Genomic DNA, 22101 nt, shown 5'->3' with positions numbered 1-22101 from the left:
TCCCTCAGTACTGCCCCTCCGACAGTGCGGCCCTCTCTCAGTGCTGCCCCTCCGACAGTGCGGCGCTCCCTCAGTATTTCCCCTCCGCCAGTGCAGCACTCCCTCAGTACCGCCCCTCCGACAGTGCAGCACTCCCTCAGTACTGCCCCTCCGATGGTGCAGCACTCCCTCAGTACTGCCAATCCGCCAGTGCGGCGCTCCCTCAGTACTGCCCCTCCGGCAGTGCAGCACTCCCTCAGTACTGCCCCTCCGACAGGCGGGCGCTCCCTTAGTACTGCCCCTCCGACACTGCAGCGCTCCCTCAGTCCTGCCCCTCCGACAGTGCGGCGCTCCCTCAGTACTGCCCCTCCGACAGTGCTGCGCTCCCTCAGTACTGCCCCTCCGACAGTGCAGGACACCCTCAGTACTGCCCCTCCGACAGTGCGGCGCTCCCACAGTACTGCCCCTCCAACAGTGCAGCGCTCCCTCAGTACTGCCCCTCCGACAGTGCTGCACTCCCTCAGTATGATCCCTCCGACAGTGCTGCACGCCCTCAGTACTGCCACTCAGACAGTGCAGTGCTCCCTCAGTACTGCCCCTCCGACAGTGCGGCGCTCCCTCAGTACTGCCCCTCCGACAGTGCAGCGCTCCCTCAGTACTGCCCCTCCGACAGTGCGGCGCTCCCTCAGTACTGCCACTCCGACAGTGCAGCGCTCCCTCAGTACTGCCCCTCCGACATGCGGCGCTCCCTCAGTACTGCCCCTCCGACAGGGCGGCTCTCCCTCAGTACTGCCCCTCCGACAATGCGGCGCTCACTCAGTACTGCCCCTCCGACAGTGCAGCACTCCCTCAGTACTGCCCCTCCTGCAGTGCAGCGCTCCCTCAGTACTGCCCCTCCAACAGTGCAGGACTCCCTCAGTACTGCCCCTCCGACAGTGCGGCGCTCCCTCAGTACTGCCCCTCCGGCAGTGCAGCGCTCCCTCAGTACTGCCCCTCCGACAGTGCGGCGCTCCCTCAGTCCTGCCCCTCCGACAGTTCGGCGCTCCCTCAGTACTGCCCCTCCGACAGTGGAGCGCTCCCTCAGTATTGCCCCTCCAACAGTGCAGCGCTCCCTCGGTACTGCCCCTCCAACCGTGCAGCGCACCCTCAGTACTGCCCCTCCGACAGTGCAGCACTCCCTCAGTACTGCCCCTCCGACAGTGCAGCGCTCCCTCAGTATTGCCCCTCCGACAGTGCAGCGCTCCCTCGGTACTGCCCCTCCAACCGTGCAGCGCTCCCTCAGTACTGCCCCTCCGACAGTGCAGCACTCCCTCAGTACTGCCCCTCCGACAGTGCAGCGCTCCCTCAGTACTGCACCTCCGACAGTGCAGCACTCCCTCAGAACTGCCCCTCCGACACTGCAGCGCTCCCTCAGTACTGCCCCTCCGACAGTGCCGCACTCCCTCAGTATGATCCCTCCGACAGTGCGGCACGCCCTCAGCACTGCCTCTCTGACAGTGCAGTGCTCCCTCAGTACTGCCCCTCCGACAGTGCGGCGCTCCCTCAGTACTGCCCCTCCGACAGTGCAGCGCTCCCTCAGTACTGCCCCTCCGACAATGCGGCGCTCACTCAGTACTGCCCCTCCGACAGTGCGGCCCTCTCTCAGTACTGCCCCTCCGACAGTGCGGCGCTCCCTCAGTATTTCCCCTCCGCCAGTGCAGCACTCCCTCAGTACCGCCCCTCCGACAGTGCAGCACTCCCTCAGTACTGCCCCTCCGATGGTGCAGCACTCCCTCAGTACTGCCCCTCCGCCAGTGCGGCGCTCCCTCAGTACTGCCCCTCCGGCAGTGCAGCACTCCCTCAGTACTGCCCCTCCGACAGGCGGGCGCTCCCTTAGTACTGCCCCTCCGACACTGCAGCGCTCCCTCAGTCCTGCCTCTCCGACAGTGCGGCGCTCCCTCAGTACTGCCCCTCCGACAGTGCTGCGCTCCCTCAGTACTGCCCCTCCGACAGTGCAGGACACCCTCAGTACTGCCCCTCCGACAGTGCGGCGCTCCCTCAGTACTGCCCCTCCAACAGTGCAGCGCTCCCTCAGTACTGCCCCTCCGACAGTGCCGCACTCCCTCAGTATGATCCCTCCGACAGTGCTGCACGCCCTCAGTACTGCCTCTCAGACAGTGCAGTGCTCCCTCAGTACTGCCCCTCCGACAGTGCGGCGCTCCCTCAGTACTGCCCCTCCGACAGTGCAGCGCTCCCTCAGTACTGCCCCTCCGACAGTGCGGCGCTCCCTCAGTACTGCCCCTCCGACAGTGCAGCGCTCCCTCAGTACTCCCCCTCCGACATGCGGCGCTCCCTCAGTACTGCCCCTCCGACAGGGCGGCTCTCCCTCAGTACTGCCCCTCCGACAATGCGGCGCTCACTCAGTACTGCCCCTCCGACAGTGCAGCACTCCCTCAGTACTGCCCCTCCTGCAGTGCAGCGCTCCCTCAGTACTGCCCCTCCAACAGTGCAGGACTCCCTCAGTACTGCCCCTCCGACAGTGCGGCGCTCCCTCAGTACTGCCCCTCCGACAGTGCAGCACTCCCTCAGTAATGCCCCTCCGACAGTGCAGCACTCCCTCAGTACTGGCCCTCCGACAGTGCGGCCCTCTCTCAGTACTGCCCCTCCGACAGTGCGGCGCTCCCTCAGTATTTCCCCTCCGCCAGTGCAGCACTCCCGCAGCACTCCCTCAGTACTGCCCCTCCGCCAGTGCGGCGCTCCCTGAGTACTGCCCCTCCGGCAGTGCAGCACTCCCTCTGTACTGCCCCTCCGATAGTGCGGCGCTCCCTCAGTACTGCCCCTCCGGCAGTGCAGCACTCCTTCAGTACTGCCCTTCCGACAGTGCGGCGTTCCCTCAGTACTGCGCCTCCGACAGTGCAGCACCCCCTCGGTACTGCCCTTCCAACCGTGCAGCGCTCCCTCAGTACTGCCCCTCCGACAGTGCAGCGCTCCCTCAGTACTGGCCCTCCGACAGTGCAGCGCTCCCTCAGTCCTGCCCCTCCGACAGTGCAGCACTCCCTCAGTACTGCCCCTCCGACAGTGCGGCACTCCCTCAGTACTGCCCCTCCGACAGTGCAGGACTCCCTCAGTGCTGCCCCTCCGACAGTGCGGCGCTCCCTCAGTACTGCCCCTCCGGCAGTGCAGTGCTCCCTCAGTTACAGGGATAGGGTGGGATATGTGTTGGTGTAGGGGTTACGGGGATCGGGTGGGATATGTGTCGGTGCAGGCTCGATGGGCCGAAATGGCCTCTATCTGCACTGTGGGGTTTCTGTGATTTATGTGAATACTGCCCCTACGACAGTGCGGCGCTCCCTCAGTACTGACCCTCCGGCAGTGCAGCACTCCCTCAGTACAGCCCCTCCGACAGTGCGGCACTCCCACAGTACTGCCCCTCTGACAGTGCAGCGCTCCCTCAGTACTGCCCCTCCGACAGTGCAGTGCTCCCTCAGTACTGCCCCTCCGACAGTGCAGCGCTCCCTCAGTACTGTCCCTCCGACAGTGCAGTGCTCCCTCAGTACTGCCCCTCCGAGAGTGCAGCTCTCCCTCAGTACTGCCCCTCTGACAGTGCAGCGCTCCCTCAGTAATGTCCCTCCGACAGTGCGGCGCTCCCTCAGTACTGCCCCTCCGACAGTGCAGTGCTCCTTCAGTACTGCCCCTCCGACAGTGCGGCGCTCCCTCAGTACTGCCCCTCCGACAGTGCAGCGCTCCCTCAGTACTGCCCCTCCGACAGTGCGGCTCTCCCTCAGTACTGCCCCTCCGACAGTGCGGCGCTCCCTCAGTACTGCCCCTCCGACAGTGCGGCGCTCCCTCAGTACTGCCCCTCCGACACTGCGGCGCTCCCTCAGTACTGCCCCTCCGACAGTGCTGCGCTCACTCAGTACTGCCCCTCCGACAGTGCAGGACACCCTCAGTACTGCCCCTCCGACAGTGCGGCGCTCCCTCAGTACTGCCCCTCCAACAGTGCAGCGCTCCCTCAGTACTGCCCCTCCGACAGTGCAGCACTCCCTCAGTATGATCCCTCCGACAGTGCAGCGCTCCCTCAGTACTGCCCCTCCGACAGTGCAGCACTCCCTCAGTAATGCCTCTCCAACAGTGCGGCGCTCCCTCAGTACTGCCCCTCCGACAGTGCGGCACACCCTCAGTACTGCCCCTCCGACAGTGCAGCACTCCCTCAGTACTGCCCCTCCGACAGTGCGGCACGCCCTCAGTACTGCCCCTCTGACAGTGCGGCGCTCGCTCCGTACTGCCTCTCCGACAGTGTGGCAATCCCTCAGCACTGCCTCTCCGACAGTGCTGCGTTCCCTCAGTGCTGCCGCTCGACAGTGCAGCGCTCCCTCGGTACTGCCCCTCCAACCGTGCAGCGCTCCCTCAGTACTGCCCCTCCGACAGTGCAGCGCTCCCTCTGTACTGGCCCTCTGACAGTACTGCCCCTCCGACAGTGCAGCGCTCCCTCAGTACTGCCCCTCCGACAGTGCAGCGCTCCCTCAGTACTGCCCCTCCGACAGTGCGGCACGCCCTCAGTACTGCCCCTCTGACAGTGCGGCGCTCGCTCAGTACTGCCTCTCCGACAGTGTGGCAATCCCTCAGCACTGCCTCTCCGACAGTGCTGCGTTCCCTCAGTGCTGCCGCTCGACAGTGCAGCGCTCCCTCGGTACTGCCCCTCCAACCGTGCAGCGCTCCCTCAGTACTGCCCCTCCGACAGTGCAGCGCTCCCTCTGTACTGGCCCTCTGACAGTACTGCCCCTCCGACAGTGCAGCGCTCCCTCAGTACTGCCCCTCCGACAGTGCAGCACTCCCTCAGTACTGCCCCTCCGACGGTGCAGCACTCCCTCAGTACTGCCCCTCCGCCAGTGCGGCGCTCCCTCAGTACTGCCCCTCCGGCAGTGCAGCACTCCCTCTGTACTGCCCCTCCGACAGTGCGGCACGCCCTCAGTACTGACCCTCCGACAGTGCAGCACGCCCTCAGTACTGCCCCTCTGACAGTGCGGCGCTCGCTCAATACTGCCCCTCCGACAGTGCAGCACCGCCTCGGTACTGCCCTTCCAACCGTGCAGCACTCCCTCAGTACTGCCCCTCCGACAGTGCAGCGCTCCCTCAGTACTGGCCCTCCGACAGTGCAGCGCTCCCTCAGTACTGCCACTCCGACAGTGCAGCACTCCCTCAGTACTGCCCCTCCGACAGTGCAGCGCTCCCTCAGTACTGCCCCTCCGACAGTGCAGCACTCCCTCAGTACTGCCTCTCCGACAGTGCGGCGCTCCCTCAGTACTGCCCCTCCGACAGTGCGGCCCACCCTCAGTACTGCCCCTCCGATAGTGCGGCGCTCCCTCAGTACTACCCTTCCGACAGTGCGGCACGCCCTCAGTACTGACCCTCCGACAGTGCGGCACGCCCTCAGTATTGCCCCTCTGACAGTGCGGCGCTCACTCAGTACTGCCTCTCCGACAGTGCTGCGTTCCCTCAGTGCTGCCCCTTGACAGTGCAGCGCTCCCTCGGTACTGCCCCTCCAACCGTGCAGCGCTCCCTCAGTACTGCCCCTCCGACAGTGCAGCGCTCCCTCAGTACTGGCCCTCTGACAGTACTGCCCCTCCGACAGTGCAGCGCTCCCTCAGTACTGCCCCTCCGACAGTGCAGCGCTCCCTCAGTACTGCCCCTCCGACAGTGCAGCACTCCCTTAGTACTGACCCTCCGACACTGCAGCACACCCTCAGTACTGCCCCTCCGACAATGCAGCGCTCCCTCAGTACTGCCCCTCCGACAGTGCAGCACTCCCTCGGTACATAAGAACATAAGAAATAGGAGCAGGAGTAGGCCAACCGGCCCCTCGAGCCTGCTCCACCATTCAATAAGATCATGGCTGATCTGATCCTAACCTCAAATCTTCTATCACTCTCCACCCCACCCGAACCCATGTGATCTCCCGGGAGAGGCGAAAAACCAGATAAAATACCCAATGGCCAATTTGGGAGAAAAAATCTGGGAAATTCCTCTCCGACCCATCTCGGCGATCGAAACTCGTCCAGGTGATCACTCTTTCCCTATATTTTGTACAGTACTACCTTCTGTAAAGGCGATCTCCACCCCAGCCAGGAACAGGAATAAAACCATCTCCTGAAATCTAACACAGAATTAGAACACAAGAAGTAGGAGCAGAACCAGGCTACATGGCCCCTGGGCCCGCTCCACTACCCACAGGGCCATGACCATTCCGAACCTAGACTCATGTCCAATTTCCTGCCCGCGCCCCGTAACCCTTAATTCCCGTTACTTCTAGGAAACTATTTATTTCTGTTTTAAATTTATTTAATGATGTAGCTTCCACAGCTTTCTGGGGCAGCAAATTCCACAAACCTACCACCCTCTGAGTGAAGAAGTTTCTCCTCATCTCAGTTTTGAAAGAGCAGCCCCTTTTCTAAGATTATGCCCCCTAGTTCTCGTTTCACCCATCATTGGGAACATCCTCCCCGCACCCACCCGATCCAACCCCTTCACAATCTTATATGTTTCAATAAGATCGCCTCTCATTCTTCTGAACTCCAATGAGTAGAGTCCCAATCTACTTAACCTCTCCTCATATGACCACCCCCTCATCCCCGGGATTAACCGAGTGAACCTTCTTTGTACTGACTCGAGAGCAAGTATGTCTTTTCTTAAGTATGGACACCAAAACTGTATGCAGTATTCCAGGTGCGGTCTCACCAATACCTTGTACAACTGCAGCAATACCTCCCTGTTTTTATATTCTATCCCCCTAGCAATAAAAGCCAACATTCCATTGGCCTTCTTGATCACTTGCTGCACCTGCATACTAACTTTTTGAGTTTCGTGCACCAGGACCCCCAGATCCCTTTGTACTACAGTACTTTCCAGTTTCTTGCCATTAAGATAATAACTTGCTCTATGATTTTTCCTGCCAAAGTGCATAACCTCACACTTTCCAGTATTGTATTCCATCTGCCAAATCTCTGCCCACTTACTTAGGCTGCCTATGTCCCTTTGCAGGTTTTTTATGTCCTCCTCACTCACTACTTTCCCTCCCATCTTTGTATCATCTGCAAACTTTGATATGTTACACTCGGTCCCCTCCTCCAAATCGTTAATATAGATTGTAAAGAGTTGGGGACCCAGCACTGACCCCTGCGGAACACCACTAGTTACTGATTGCCAGTCTGAGAATGAACCATTTATCCCAACTCTCTGCTTTCTGTTATCCTCCACCCATGCAAGAATATTACCCCCAATCCCGTGATTTTTTATCTTGAGCAATAATCTTTTGTGTGGCACCTTGTCAAATGCCTTTTGGAAGTCTAAATACACTACGTCCACTGGTTCCCCTTTATCCACCCTGTATGTTACTTCCTCAAAGAACTCAAGCAAATTTGTCAAACATGACTTCCCCTTCATGAAACCATGCTGAGTTTGTCCTATTAAATTATGTTTATCCAAATGTCCCGTTACTGTCTCCTTAATAATGGACTCTAACATTTTACCAACCACAGATGTTAGGCTAACAGGTCTATAGTTTCCAGCCTTCTGCCTACTACCCTTTTTAAATAAGGGTGTTACATTAGCAGTTTTCCAATCTGCCGGGACCTTTGCTGAGTCCAGGAGTTTTGGAAAATTATTACCAATGCATCCACAATCCCTACCGCCACTTCCCTCAAGACCCTAGGATGTAAGCCATCAGGTCATGGGGATTTATCCGCCTTGAGTCCCATTATTTTACCAAGTACCACTTCCTTAGTGATTTTAATCGTATTTAGCTCCTCCCCCCCTAGAGCCCCCTGTTTGTCCAGTGTTGGGATATTCTTAGTGTCCTCTACCGTAAAGACTGATGCAAAATATTTGTTCAGCGTTTTTGCCATCTCCATGTTTCCCACCATTAATTTCCCGGTCTCATCCTCTAAGGGACCAACATTTACTTTAGCCACCCTTTTTCTTTTTATATAACTATAGAAACTTTTGCTATCTGTTTTTATATTTTTTGCTCATTTACTTTCATAATCTATCTTCCCTTTCTCAATCAATCTTTTAGTTATTTTTTGCTGTCTTTTAAAGACTTCCCAATCTTCTATCCTCCCACTAGATTTGGCTACCTTATATGCCCTTGTTTTTAGTCGGATACTATCCTTAATTACTTTACTTAGCCACGGATGGCTATCTTTTACACCCTTTTTTCCTCAGTGGAATATATATTTTTTGGAAGTTGTAAAATAACTCCTTAAATGTACACCACTGATCATGTACCGTCTTACCCTTTAATCTATCTTCCCAGTCCACTCTCATCAATTCCGCTCTCATACCTTCATAGTCTCCTTTATTCAAGCTCAGCACGCTTGTTTGAGATCCAACCTTCTCACCCTCTAATTGAATATGGAATTCAACCATGTTATGGTCACTCATTCCAAGGGGATCCTTTACTAGGACATTTTTAATTAATCCTGTCTCATTACACAGGACCAAATCTAAGGTTGCTTGCCCCCTGGTCGGTTCAGTTACATACTGCTCAAGAAACCCATCCCTAATACACTCAATGAACTCATCCTCAAGGCTGCTCTGTCCAATTTGATTTGTCCAGTTAATATGATAGTTAAAATCCCCCATAATTATAGCTGTTCCCTTATTACAAGCCTCAACTATTTCCTGATTAATACTCCGTCCAACAGAGTTGCAACTGTTCGGAGGCCTATAGACTACGCCCACTAGTGTTTTTTTTCCCTTATTATTCCTTATCTCCACCCAAACTGTTTCATTATCTTGCTCCTTTGACCCAATATCATTTCTCTGTATTATAGTGATTCCTTCCTTTATTAACATAGCCACCCCACCTCCCCTCCCTTCCTGCCTGTCCTTCCTGATTGTTAAATAACCTGGTATGTTTAATTCCCAGTCATGGTCACCCTGCAGCCATGTTTCTGTAATGGCCACAAGATCATACCCATATGTAGTTATTTGTGCCGTTAACTCATTCATTTTGTTACATAAGAACATAAGAAATAGGAGCAGGAGTAGGCCAATCGGCCCCTCGAGCCTGCTCCACCATTCAATAAGATCATGGCTGATCTGATCCTAACCTTAAATCTACTATCACTCTCCATCCCACCCAAACCCATGTGATCTCCCGGGAGAGGCAAAAAACCAGATAAAAAACCCAATGGCCAATTTGGGAGAAAAAATCTGGGAAATTCCTCTCCGACCCATCTAAGCGATCGACACTCGTCCAGGAGATCATTCTGTCCCTATATTCTCTACAGTACTTACCTTCTGTAAAGGCGATCTCCACCCCAGCCAGGAACAGTAATAAAACCATCTCCTGAAATCTAACAGAATTAGAACACAAGAAGTAGGAGCAGAACCAGGCTACACGGCCCCTGGGCCCGCTCCACTACCCACAGGGCCACGACCGTTCCGAACCTTGACTCATGTCCAATTTCCTGCCCGCTCCCCGTAACCCTTAATTCCCTTTACTTCTAGGAAACTATCTATTTCTGTTATAAATTTATTTAATGATGTGGTTACGTGCATTCAGATAAAGAACTTTCAAATATGTTTTGTGACACTTAGTTCCTGTTTTTTCCCCTTTTACTACTTTACCTTTTACTCCATACCTTCTGTCCCTTCCTGACACGTTCTGTTTTTTAATTCCCCCACTGCTACCTAAGTCTATGACCTTCTCCGTTGTCATTTCTATTACTTGCTCTCTAGAAACCTCCCCCCCACTATTTAGTTTAAAGCCCTCTCTACAGCCCTAGTTATATGATTCGCCAGGACTCTAGTCCCAGCACTGGCCAAGTGGAGTCCGTCCCAACGGAACAGCTCCCTCCTGTCCCAGTGCTGGTGCCAGTGTCCCAAGAAGCAAAACCCATTTCTCCCACACCAGTTTTTGAGCCACGCATTTAACTCTTTAATTTTATTTATCCTAGGCAAATTCGCTCGTGGCTCAGGTAATAACCCAGAGATTATTACCCTTGCGGTTCTGTTTTTTAATTTGACCCCTAGCTGCTCATACTCCTTTAACAGAACCTTCTTCCTTGTCCTATCTACGTCGTTTGTACCAACATGGACCACGACAACTGGATCCTCCCCCTCCCACTCCAAGTTTCTTTCCAGCCCAGAAGTGATGTCCTTAACCCTGGCACCGGGCAGGCAGCACAGCCTTCGGGACTCCCGCTCTTGACTTCAGAGAACCCTATCTATCCCCCTAATGATACTATCCCCTACCACTACAACATTTCTTTTTACTCCCTCCACTTGAATGGCCCCCTGTACCACGGTGCTGTGGCCAGGTTGCTCATCCTCCCTGCAGTCCCCACTCCCGCCCTCACAGGGAGTAAGAACCTCGATCCTGCTTGACAAGAGCAAGGGCTGCGGCTCCTTCAACACTACCTCCTAGATCCTTGTACCTGCCTCACTCGTAGTCACACCGTCCTGTCCCTGACCACGTACTACATCTGCATTAATTAATTTCATAGGTGTGACCACCTCCTGAAACATAGAGTCCAGGAACTTCTCCCCCTCCCTGATGTGTCGCAATGTCTGAAGCTCGGTCTCAAGCTCTTTAACATGGAGCTTGAGTTCCTCTAGCAGCAAACACTTATCGCAAATGTAATCACCGTGAGCCTCAATGGGGTCCACCAGCTCCCACATTTCGCAACAGTGACACATCGGTTGTTCACCCATATCTATGTAATTAATTAAATTTCTTATTATTAGTTATGAAGACCCTCTGCCCCGCAATAGATGATAATATTACACCACTATTTAATAGGACTTACCAACTTAAAGGTATAGAAGAGAAGGAAGAGGACCTACCAACCAGCTGATCACCAACCTCCCTAGTGAATGCTGTCTGGGGGACCTGTCCGGTTGAATTGTCTCGCTGCTCCGCTTCCGCAGTGTTGGATTAGCCTGAGAGTGGGAAGCAAAACAGAGCAAAAAGCACCCCCTCACCTCCCACTTGCCCGAACTCTCCCACTTACCAAACTCTACTTACACTCAATGCGACCGCACTCAGCGCTACCGCACTAAGCCCGCCCCTTTTTATACCCGGATTCTACTTCCGGTTTAAACTCCCCAACAGCTTAATTTACTCTAAAAAATTTTACTTACTTCAAATAATTAACTTTTTTACTCACTAAAATTCAGTAAATGCACTTAAAAGACTTTTTCTGCCACTTACCAAACTCTGCTTAAACTCGGTACTGCCCCTCCGACAGTGCAGCGCTCCCTCGGTACTGCCCCGCCGACAGTGCGGCGCTCCCTCAGTACTGCCCCTCCGGCAGTGCAGCGCTCCCTCAGTAATGCCCCTCCGACAGTGTGGTACTCCCTCAGTACTTTCTCTCTGTCAGTGTGGCGCTCCCTCAGTACAGCCCCTCCGACAGTGCAGCGCTCCCTTAGTACTGCCCCTCCGACAGTGCAGCGCTCCCTCAGTACTGCCCCTCCGACAGTGCAGCGCTCTCTCAGTACTGCCTCTGCGACAGTGCAGCGCTCCCTCAGTACTGCCCCTGCGACAGTGCAGCGCTCCCTCAGTACTGCCCCTCCGACAGTGCAGCGCTCCCTCGGTACTGCCCCGCCGACAGTGCAGCGTTCCCTCAGTACTGCCTCTGTGCCATGCAGCGCTCCCTCAGTACTGCCCCTCCGACAGTGCAGCGCTCCCTCAGTACTGCCCCTCCGACAGTGCAGCGCTCCCTCAGTACTGCCCCTCCGACAGTGCGGCGCTCCCTCAGTACTGCCCCTCCGACAGTGCGGCACGCCCTCAGTACTGCCCCTCCGACAGTGCGGCACGCCCTCAGTACTGACCCTCCGACAGTGCGCCGCTCGCTCAGTACTGCCTCTCCGACAGTGCGGCACTCCCTCAGTACTGCCTCTCCGACAGTGCAGCGTTCCCTGAGTACTACCCCTCCGACAGTGCAGCGCTCCCTCAGTACTGCCCCTCCGACAGTGCAGCGCTCCCTCAGTACTGCAGTGGGAGCATCGGCCTGGTTTATGTGGCTCTAGTGTCTGGAGTGGGACTTGAACCCACAACCTTCTGACTCGTGAGCAAGCTGACACTGTGAAATGTGTATTTGAGAGATGGATTAGGAGGGAATCTTAACTATGAGAATACATTTTGAAATGATGCTGGCATTTAGTATATTAAAGAAAGAAAGACTTGCATTTATATATTCTCGAGTCTACAGCACGGAGACAGGCCATTCGGTCCCACTGGTCCGTGCCGGTGTTTATGCTTCACACCAGCCTCCTCCCACCCCTCTTCATCTCACCCCATCAGCATATCCCTCTATTCCTTTCTCCCTCATGTGTTTATCCAGCTTCCCCTTAAATGCATCTATACTATAAGAACATAAGAAATAGGAGCAGGAGTCGGCCATTCGGCCCTTCGAGCCTGCTCCGCGTCTCAATGAGATCATGGCTGATATTCTGCCTCAACTCCATTCACCGGCCCTATCGCCATATCCCTTGATGCCCTTACTAGTCGGAAATCTATCGACTTCTGTTTTGAATATACCCAATGACTGAGCCTCCACAGCCCTCTGGGGTAGAGAATTCCAAAGATTCACCACCCTCTGTGTGAAGAAATTCCTTCTCATCTCAGTCCTGAATGGCCGACCCTTTATCCTGAGGCTGTGGCCCCTGGTTCTAGACTCCCCAGCCAAGGGAAACATTCTCCCAGCATCCACCCTATCAAGCCCTGTAATAATTTTGTATGCTTCAATGAGATCCCCTCTCATTCTTCTGAATTCAAGAGAATACAGGCCCAGTTTACTCAATCTCTTCTCATACGACAGTCCCACCATCCCAGGAATCAATCTCGTGAACCTTCGTTGCACTCTCTCTATGGCAAGTATATCCTTCCTTAAGTAAGGAGATCAAAATTGTACACAGTACTCCAGGTGTGGTCTCACCAAGGCCCTATATAATTGGAGTAAGACTTCTTTACTCCTGTACTCAAATCCTCTTGTAATGAAGGCCAGCATACCATTTGCCTTCCTAATGGCTTGCTGCACCTGCACATTCACTTTCAGTGACTCATGTACAAGGACACCCAGGTCCCTTTGAGTATCTGCATTCCCCAATCTTTCACCATTTAGGAAATACTCTGCCTTTCTGTTTTTTCTACCAAAGTGGATAACTTCACATTTATCCACATTATATTCCATCTGCCATGTTCTCGCCCACTCACTGAGCCTGTCGAGATCCCCTTGAAGCCTCTTCACATCCTCTTCCCAACTGACAGTGCCACCTAGCTTTGTATCATCAGCAAATTTGGAAATGTTACATTTAGTCCCCTCATCCAAATCATTGATATAGATTGTGAATAGCTGGGGCCCAAGCACTGATCTCTGCGATACCCCACTAGTCACAGCCTGCCATCCTGAAAAAGACCCGTTTATCCCTACTCTTTGTTTTCTGTCTGTTAAACAATTCTCAAACCATGCTGGTATATTACCCCCAATTCCATGTGTCCTAATTTTGTTCACCAACCTCTTGTGTGGGACCTTATCGAAGGCCTTCTGAAAATCCAAATACACCACATCTACCAGTTCCCCTTTGTCTACTCCACTAGTTATATCCTCAAAGAACTCCCATAGGTTTGTCAAACAGGATTTCCCTTTCATAAATCCATGCTGACTCTGCCCAATCTTACTATTAGTTTCTAAGTGCCCAGTTATTGCATCCTTTATAATAGATTCCAGCATTTTCCCAACTACTGATGTGAGGCTAACAGGTCTGTAGTTCCCCCTTTTCTCTCTCCCTCTTTTCTTAAATAGCGGGGTTACATTTGCTATCCTCCAATCTGCAGGAACCGTTCCAGAATCTATAGAATTTTGGAAGATGACAACCAATGCGTCCACTATCCCAATGGCCACCTCTTTCAAAACCCTAGGATGTAGGTCATCCAGTCCTTGGGATTTATCGACTTTTAGTCCCATTAATTTTGCTAGTACTGTCTTTTTACGAATAATAATTTCTTTAAGTTCCTCATTCTCGCCACACCCTTGGTTTTCTCGTATTTCTGGGATGTTTTTTGTGTCTTCCTCGCCTCACCCACTCCCTGTGGCAGCGAGTTCCACATTCTCACCACTCTCTGGGTAAAGGAGTTTTTCCTGAATTCCCTATTGGATTTATTAGTGACCGTCTTATACTTATAAATCTTTTTTGCTCCTTCTCCAGTGCCTTGATATCCTTTTTATAATATGGACTGTGCCCAGCGCTCCAAGTGGTCTAACCAAGGTTCTATATAAGTTTAACGTCACTTCTCTGCTTTTCAATTCTATCCCTCCAGAAATTAGCCCAGTGCTTGGTTTGCAACTTCAGTGAATTGTGTATCATTACCCCCAGATCCCTCTGCACCTCTACTTCATTTAGACTCTTAGTATCCAAGAAGCATGTGACCTTCTTATTCTAACCACCAAAATGCACCACCTCACACTTATCTACATTGAAATTCATTTGCCAATTACCTGCCCATTCTGCAAGTTTATTAACGTTAATAAATAGCTTTATTAATATGATAATAACAAGCTGAATGTTCTCCTCCTGTTCCTGTGTAACAGGCTCGAGGGGTTGAATGGCCTCCCCCTGTTCCTGTGTAACAGGCTCGAAGGGCTGAATGACATCCTGCTGTTCCCGTGTAACAGGCTCAAGGGGCTGAATGGCCTCCTCCTGTTCCTGTGTAACAGGCTCGAAGGGCTGAATGACATCCTGCTGTTCCCGTGTAACAGGCTCGAGGGGCTGAATGGCCTCCTCCTGTTTTCATGTAACAGGCTCGAGGGGCTGATTGGCCTCCTCCTGTTCCTGTGTAACAGGCTCTAGGGGCTGCATGGCCTCCTCCTGTTCAAGTGTAACAAGCTCAAGGGGCTGAATGGCCTCCTCCTGTTCCCGTATAACAGCCTCAAGGGGCTGCATGGCCTCCTCCTGTTCAAGTGTAACAGGCTCGAGGGGCTGAATGGCCTCCTCCTGTTCCCGTGTAACAGGCTCGAGGGGCTGATTTGCCTCCTCCTGTTCCTGTGTAACAGGCTCGAGGGGCTGAATGGGCCTCCTCCTGTACCTAATGTAACAGGCTCGAGGGGCTGAACGGCCTCCTCCTGTTCTCCTGTAACAGACTCGAGGGGCTGAATGGCCTCCTCCTGTTCCTGTGTAACAGACTCGAGGGGCTGAACGGCCTCCTCCTGTTCTCCTGTAACAGACTCGAGGGGCTGAATGGCCTCCTCCTGTTCCTGTGTAACAGACTCGAGGGGCTGAACGGCCTCCTCCTGTTCCTGTGTAACAGACTCGAGGGGGCTGAATGGCCTCCTCCTGTTCCTGTGTAACAGACTCGAGTGGCTGAACGGCCTCCTTCTGTTCTCCTGTAACAGACTCGAGGGGCTGAATGGCCTCCTCCTGTTCCTGTGTAACAGGCTCGAGGGGGCTGAATGGCCTCCTCCTGTTCCTGTGTAACAGGCTCGAGGGGCTGAATGGCCTCCTCCTGTTCCTGTGTAACAGGCTCGAGGGGCTGAATGGCCTTCTCCTGTTCCTGTGTAACAGGCTCGAGGGGCTGAATGGCCTCCTCCTGTCCCTGCTCCATAGTTTGCGAGTTTTCCTCGTCACTCCGGAGGATTGATGCTGTTTTATTTTTTCTGCCGTGGCCCCGCAGGAGCAGTTTATAGAGATGTGCAAAACCCTGTACAACATGTTCAGCGAGGACCCTGCCGAGGCGGAGCTCTACCACGCCATAGCAACCGTCGCTACGCTCCTGCTCCAGATCGGAGAGGTTGGCAAACAGTTCTCCAACCCGGTGGCGAGGAGGGCGAACAACAACGGGGACCACAAGGGCTGGGGGGGTGGCATCCAGGGTAAGGAGACAGAAGCAGCTCAGCCCGAACCCAAAACCGATGGCGAGTCGGACACTTTAAGTGACGCCTTAAAGGCCCAGATGGAACGCATGAAGCTGGCGGAGCGTGTGGCCAGGGAGCGAGAGGCCGCGGCGGCCCAGCTGCTGTCTGACGAGGAGGTGAGAGATGACACGTCAATGTCCTCCTACTCCATGGTGAGCTCGGGCTCGCTGGCCTGCGAGGACATATCCGAGGACACAGTGCTGGTCGGCTGTGAGCAGGCGACAGCTGGGGCGGCAGCGGCGGGGGGGATTCCGGGGCGAGCCAGCAGCGTCGATGCAGACTGGTCCATCTCCTTCGAGCAGATCCTGGCCTCCGTGCTGACCGAGCCTGCCTTGGTCAGCTTCTTCGAGAAACGGCGGGAGGTGGGGCCCAAGGTTGCCAAGTGCAAGAGTCAAAGGGCGATGGAGCGGCAGGTCAGCTCGTCCAGTGACCAGGAGCTTTCGCCAACGTCCGGCTAACTTAAACCCCCCACCGCCACCCACCCCACCGCCCGCACCCCCGTCCCGATTATGAGGATCTTAGTGTCGACATCGCTGTCCCACCTGGGCTCCATTTTAAACCCGCGTAACCATCATGTGATAGAATTCTGTATTTACTGCAGAGCGAGATTTCTCTGCAGCCATCTCACTCGGTTTCCACTGGCCTTGCTGCGGTGACTCGGGAGTGCAGAGACTCTGCCGTTGACTTACCTAAAGATCGAGCTGTTCTCTGTCTTCAGTGAAGCCCCTTCTGCATTCACCTAACTTGCTCCCTGAACCGACAGCAGCGGCACGGGGAAGGAGTCACTGGCACGGGGTCGCGGCGCATTCCTGTGCTTAAAGACAAATAAGCGACAGAAACCGAAGACAAAATCAAAAGAAAGACAATTTTGTATTACAGTTTTATTATTGCCCCCAATTGTAGCCATGCTGAAGATGCCTCGAGATCGCTTGCTGCCAACAGCTTTGTGAAGCTATTTGCACCTATATATGTTCTTTTAACAGTACCTTTTAAGTCAGACTGATGTATTCTGTAGCCAGAGGTGCGACTGTGTACCAGATTTTTATGGTAGGATTGAATTACTCAGGAGGAATCCAGGGATGGGAGAGAGGAGTCGGAAATATCTGAGCTTTAAAACTCAACAAAACTGAAGAAGTGACCAGATCAGTATTTCGGAAGAGGGGGGGAGGGGGCAGTATTTGAACCGTAACCTTTCAGTGGTTGTTAGATTGAAGCATGTGGGCCAAGCGTTAATTAAACAAAGTCACGTTCAAGGTACCCCTGAGCTTTTCATTCAAACACCGGGGCTAGAACAAAAATCGCTGCAAGGTGAAGATCGCAACCTGAATATTGGCTCATTTTTACCCTTTGGCTTTTGATTGTATTTAATTGTGGGTCAGTGAGGGGTTAACACAGGCTGTGTGTCTCTGGCCATTCACAGGCCAGCATTGCTTTCGATTTTATCGGGTTTCATTTTTTTGGGACCGTCTAGAATTGTACTGAGAGGCAGAGAGGATGGAAATCAGATTCTGGTTAATGATTAAACATGGCCATCGAAGGTTAAAAATGAAAAGACTTTAACCGGGGTCGGCCTGACTGAGGTACGCCCTTTAGAGGACATTCTGACCTCTGGCATCAGAGGCTTTCTGGTAACGTGTCCAAGTGGCAATTCTGTGAGTGAGTGTGTGAGAGAGACTAGGCAGGGAGTGTCAGCAGGGCAATTGACTGGGATGCTGCGGGCAGGAGGCAATGTGGAGTATTAGAGAGTTGGATATTCAGGTTTCCAGATGACACTGAATGGTTGAGGCGAATACTATAGATGCATTTAAGGGGAGGCTAGATAAGCACGTGAGGGAGAAGGGAATAGAGGGTTATGCTGATCGAGTTAGATGAGGAAAGACGGGAGGAGACTCGAGTGGAGCATAAAGGCCGGCATGGACTGGTTGGGCCGAATGGCCTGTTTCTGTGCCGTAGATCCGATGTAATCCTATGAGCTAAGGGGCACAGTAAGTCGTGTGGATGGGAGCAGGAAGGTACAGAGGGATATAGGCAGATTCAGTGAGTGCGCAAAATGGAGTTCAGTGTGGGGGAAGTGTGAGGACCTCCGCTTTGGATTCAGTGTAGTCACTGTTGCAATGTAGGAAACGCGGCAGCGAATTTGTGCACAGCAAGATCACACAAACAAAGATAAAAAATGTTTTAAATAAAGTGATGGTTGGTTGAGGGATAAATATTGGCCAGGACATGGCATGATTTTTCAGGCAAGGTTAATATCATCCTTTATGATGTTCTTGTTTAAAACAACTGCATTTATATAGCTCCTTTCACGACTTGCGCACAAGAATCTAGGCCGACAATCCCAGTGCGGTGCTGAGGGAGTGCTGCACTGTCAGAGGTGCCGTCTTTCAGATGAGACGTTAAACTGAAGCCCCGTCTGCTCTCAAGTGGACATAAAAGATCCAATAGCACTATTGGAAGAGGAGTTCTCCCCAGTGTCCTGGCCAATATTTATCCCTTAATTAATAACACTAAAACAGATTCTCTGGTCATTATCACACTGCTGTTGGTGGGACCTTGCACGTTTCCTACATTACAACAGTGACTACACTTCAAAAATACTGCATTGGCTGTAAAACGCTAGATAAATGCAAGTCTTTCTTTCTTTGGGACATCTATAGCGCGTCACAGCCAATGAAGTGTAGTGACTGCTGCAATGTCGGAAGTTAGGGCTGCCTTGCACTGCAGTTACAGAATTCGAGCTGCAAGACTGCAGCAAAGAGCGGTGTGGAGCTGGGAGTGATTCCATTAGGGAGGACAATGCTTCTCTAAAACCAGCACTGGAGTAACCTCGCTCGCAGAGACTGGCCGTGAAAATGGGGAGAGGAGCAAGGGCCATATGCTCAGCTGGGGAGACCCACAGCAGGGATGGGGCAGAGGGCTGTAAACACTCCTAGGTTTTTAGGTGGGGTGGGAGAGGGGGGGAAGAATCCGTTACACGTGGTCACAGTAGCGAGCCACATGAAAAAGGCTACTGCAAATCAGAGGTCTTCCTAGCGTAGCTCCGCAACTTTTATTTTCTTGTACGTGACTTTTATTTTGGACGAGGAGAATTGTCTGCACTTTCGTAAGGAAACTTCAGATTCAAAAATTGTTGCCATCTGCACTCAGCATTAGTTGGCCGGTGCTAGCCACGTATTTCTCCCCTTACACCCACTCTCACCTCTTTTGTGCTCACTGCTCTTGGCAAATGCAGATACTGCACATGGTGGAGTCGTGGTTATGTTAATGGGCCAGTAACCCAGAGGCCTGGACTAATAATCTGCAGAACAGGAGTTCAAATGTAAAGTTTTGAGTTTAATAATCGGGTACTAAAAAAAAATCTGGTCTCAGTAAAAGTGACCGTGAAGCTGTCGGATTGTCGTAAAAACCCAACTGGTTCACTAATGTCCTTTAGGGACGGAAACCTGCCGTCCTTACCCAGTCTGGGCCTATATGTGACTCCAGTCCCACACCATCGTGGGTGACTCTGAACTGCCCTCTGAAGTGGCTGAGCGAGACCCTCAGTTTGTATCAAACCCGCTCCCAGCGGTTCAAGAAGGCGGCCCACCCCCACCTTCTCAGGGCAACTCGGGATGGGCAATAAATGCCGGCCTTGCCAGCGACGCCCACATCCCCAGAATGAATATTTAAAAACTCTTGGTGTGTAGGGGTAGACACCCGACTTCCTGCTGAGTGACTGCAGCGGAGTGAAGTCATTTCCTTTACCTTGGACCCCGCATTGATGGGGGTGTCAGACACAAATGAATTCTGGTTTGTGGCCGACTGTTCCACGTCCATCAGGACCGCCTCACTCCGCTCCTGGCATGAGAAGAGGGCAGCGCGTGGATCACAGCCGAGCTGGGTTGTGTGTTCGAGCGGCGCGGGGCGCACTTGCGCTGAGAGATCCACCAACATTGGCGCAGGCCAGGTACGGAAACTGCCGCCTCGCTGGTTCATGTGGCTCCCAGCCACATGGGTCAGTTGGTAGCTGTACTGACCAGTTCGGACAGCAGTGCAGAAGCAGAGTCGGTTTACAGTTGCATGCTTTCTTTCTCTCGTAGCGGAGGCTGGACGGAGCTTAGAAGCGACGTTCCATTTTCCGAATGTGGAAGGAAAAGAACCAATTTGCGAATGGCGCCTTAAGCAAGGGGTTAACATGAGCCCCAACGGTGAAAGCCCGAGACCCTGGCACCATTCTGGACAATTCCTTTTACTCTCGATTATCTGCAGATACAAACCCAGCTGCACCCTTTAGAATTCTGGGTCTGTGCACCGTTAATAAGCGTCCCCTAAAGATGACTCACGGAGCAGTCTTAATCGCATCCTTGGCTGCCAATTAATTTATTTTGAATGGAAAGGAGATTGTAATTGGAATATTTTTATTGTCCTTGCCTTGTTGGTGTTACTGTATTGGTCTGAATAATGGACCAGGACTGAAATAAAAATCAAAATTTAGCACTTTAACGTGGTGTCTCCCATTTGTCTGTTCATTCCAATATGTCCCACCTCCGGCTGTCCACCTCTCCCAGGAAAGGGGGGAGGGAGTGTGAGAAAGGAAAATCTTGCAATTACAGCCAATGAAGTAGTTTTTGGAGCGTAGTCACTGTTGTAATGTAGGAAACGCGGCAGCCAATTTGTGCACAGCAAGGTCCCACAAACAGGAATGTGATATTGGACCAGATAAGATTGGAGAGGCTGGGGTTGTTTTCTTTGGAACAGAGGAGGCTGAGGGGAGATTTAATTGAGCTGTATAAAATTACTAGCTGGGGAGCCCCGCGTTGCGAGGGCAATTTTGGGGCGCTTGGTCTCCCTGCCCCTGTGTGTCCCCCCTCTCCCTGTCATGTCCTCTCCCTGTCCTATCCCTCCCTCCCCTCCCCTCCTCTCCCTCCCCTCCCCTCCTCTCCCTCCCTCCCCTCCCCTGTCTCCCTCCCTCCCTCCCCTCGCCCACCCCCACCGCTCCCCCACTCCCCTCTGTCCCTCTCTCCGGCCCCTCCCCCTGCCTAGCGCCTGAGGTCCGGAGCGGAGGTCCCCCGCGTATCGGGCGGCTGATGGACGGCCGCTGTGGGTGGGCGGGAGGGCGGCGCATGCGCGGTCAGTGCGGGCGGCGCGAGCCCCCCGCGATTTCCCGAGGCTCGCCCCCCCCCCCCGCGATTTCCCGAGGCTCTCCCCCCCCCCCCGCGATTTTCCGAGGCTCTCCCCCCCCCCCCCCCCCCGCGATTTCCCGAGGCTCTCCCCCCCCCCCCCCCCCGCGATTTCCCAAGGCTCTCCCCCCGCGCGATTTCCCGAGGCTCTCCCCCCCCCCCCCCCCACCATTAAATTGTTATTTAATTCCCTAACACATCATTAAAATATTTACCTTAGTTCCCTAACACACAGAAAGTGTGGGGGGAAAAATTGTGAAAAATCAAGATGGCGGCCACTCACCTCGGTTCAGAAGGATAAGGCCCGCCCACACACGCACCGATTGGTCGACCGGTCAGGTCACCGAAGCGTAGGATTGGTCAATCGTCAAGTCACTCGACACTCAACTGTAGGAAGGAACCCGCCGTCCGATTGGTGGACCTCGACGTCACACGGTCGCTAATGAGATGCTAATGAGCGGAACGCTGAACGTTTTTGGGATACCGCGGGCGGGATTTTTGTCCGGCCGAAACGTAAATACGCCTATGACCGGTCCGGAATCGCAAGCTTTCTTTTGAGGCGACGCGCGCGTCGGTACGCTCTATAACTTTCAAACGTATAGAGAACGGACAGACAGACATCGGGACAGACAGACAGAAGAGCCGCTTTATATATATATAGATGAGGGGCCTCGATAGAGTGGATAGGAAGGACCTATTTCCCTTAGCAGAAGGGTCAGTAACCAGGGGGGGGCACAGATTTAAAGTACGATAGAAAATACTGCAGATGCTGGAAATCCGAAATAACAACAGAAAATGCTGGAAAAACTCAGCAAGCCAGGCAACATCCGTGGAGAGAGAAACGGAGTTAACGTTTCGGGTCTGTTAGAATAAAATTTTGCTGGACAAGATTTTGCTGGAAAAGACACAAACAACAAATTCGCTGACTGGGACTAATTGAATCACTGCACAGTGAGACATGCCACGCTTACGCATGGCTGGAACAAAGTTCATCTCGTGTCCTGACTGGGACTAATTGAATCACTGAGGACTAACAAGGTTCACTGGTATCCTATCATCGAACTAATCAC

The 22101-nt window shown here is 53.3% G+C and overlaps 1 protein-coding gene across 2 annotated transcripts in view; it reads left to right on the top strand.

The window, feature by feature from the left end:
* Positions 1-20354, top strand: part of LOC147114383 (TBC1 domain family member 9B-like) — a 189159-nt gene extending 168805 nt beyond the window's left edge. For both annotated transcript variants that reach the window (XM_085996045.1, XM_085996044.1), the window contains one exon: positions 15632-20354. In XM_085996045.1, coding sequence (XP_085852171.1) covers positions 15632-16330 — 699 coding nt within the window. In that variant the 3' untranslated portion in view covers positions 16331-20354. The remainder of the gene's footprint in view (positions 1-15631) is intronic.
* The last annotated feature ends 1747 nt before the right edge of the window (positions 20355-22101 follow it).

This window comes from Somniosus microcephalus, chromosome 8, assembly GCF_052327205.1.
Source record: "Somniosus microcephalus isolate GS21.2 chromosome 8, FLI_Smic_1.0, whole genome shotgun sequence".
Lineage (NCBI taxonomy): Eukaryota > Metazoa > Chordata > Chondrichthyes > Squaliformes > Somniosidae > Somniosus > Somniosus microcephalus.
Note: the sequence above shows the minus strand (reverse complement) of the source record. Positions and strands in the feature narration are given on the sequence as shown.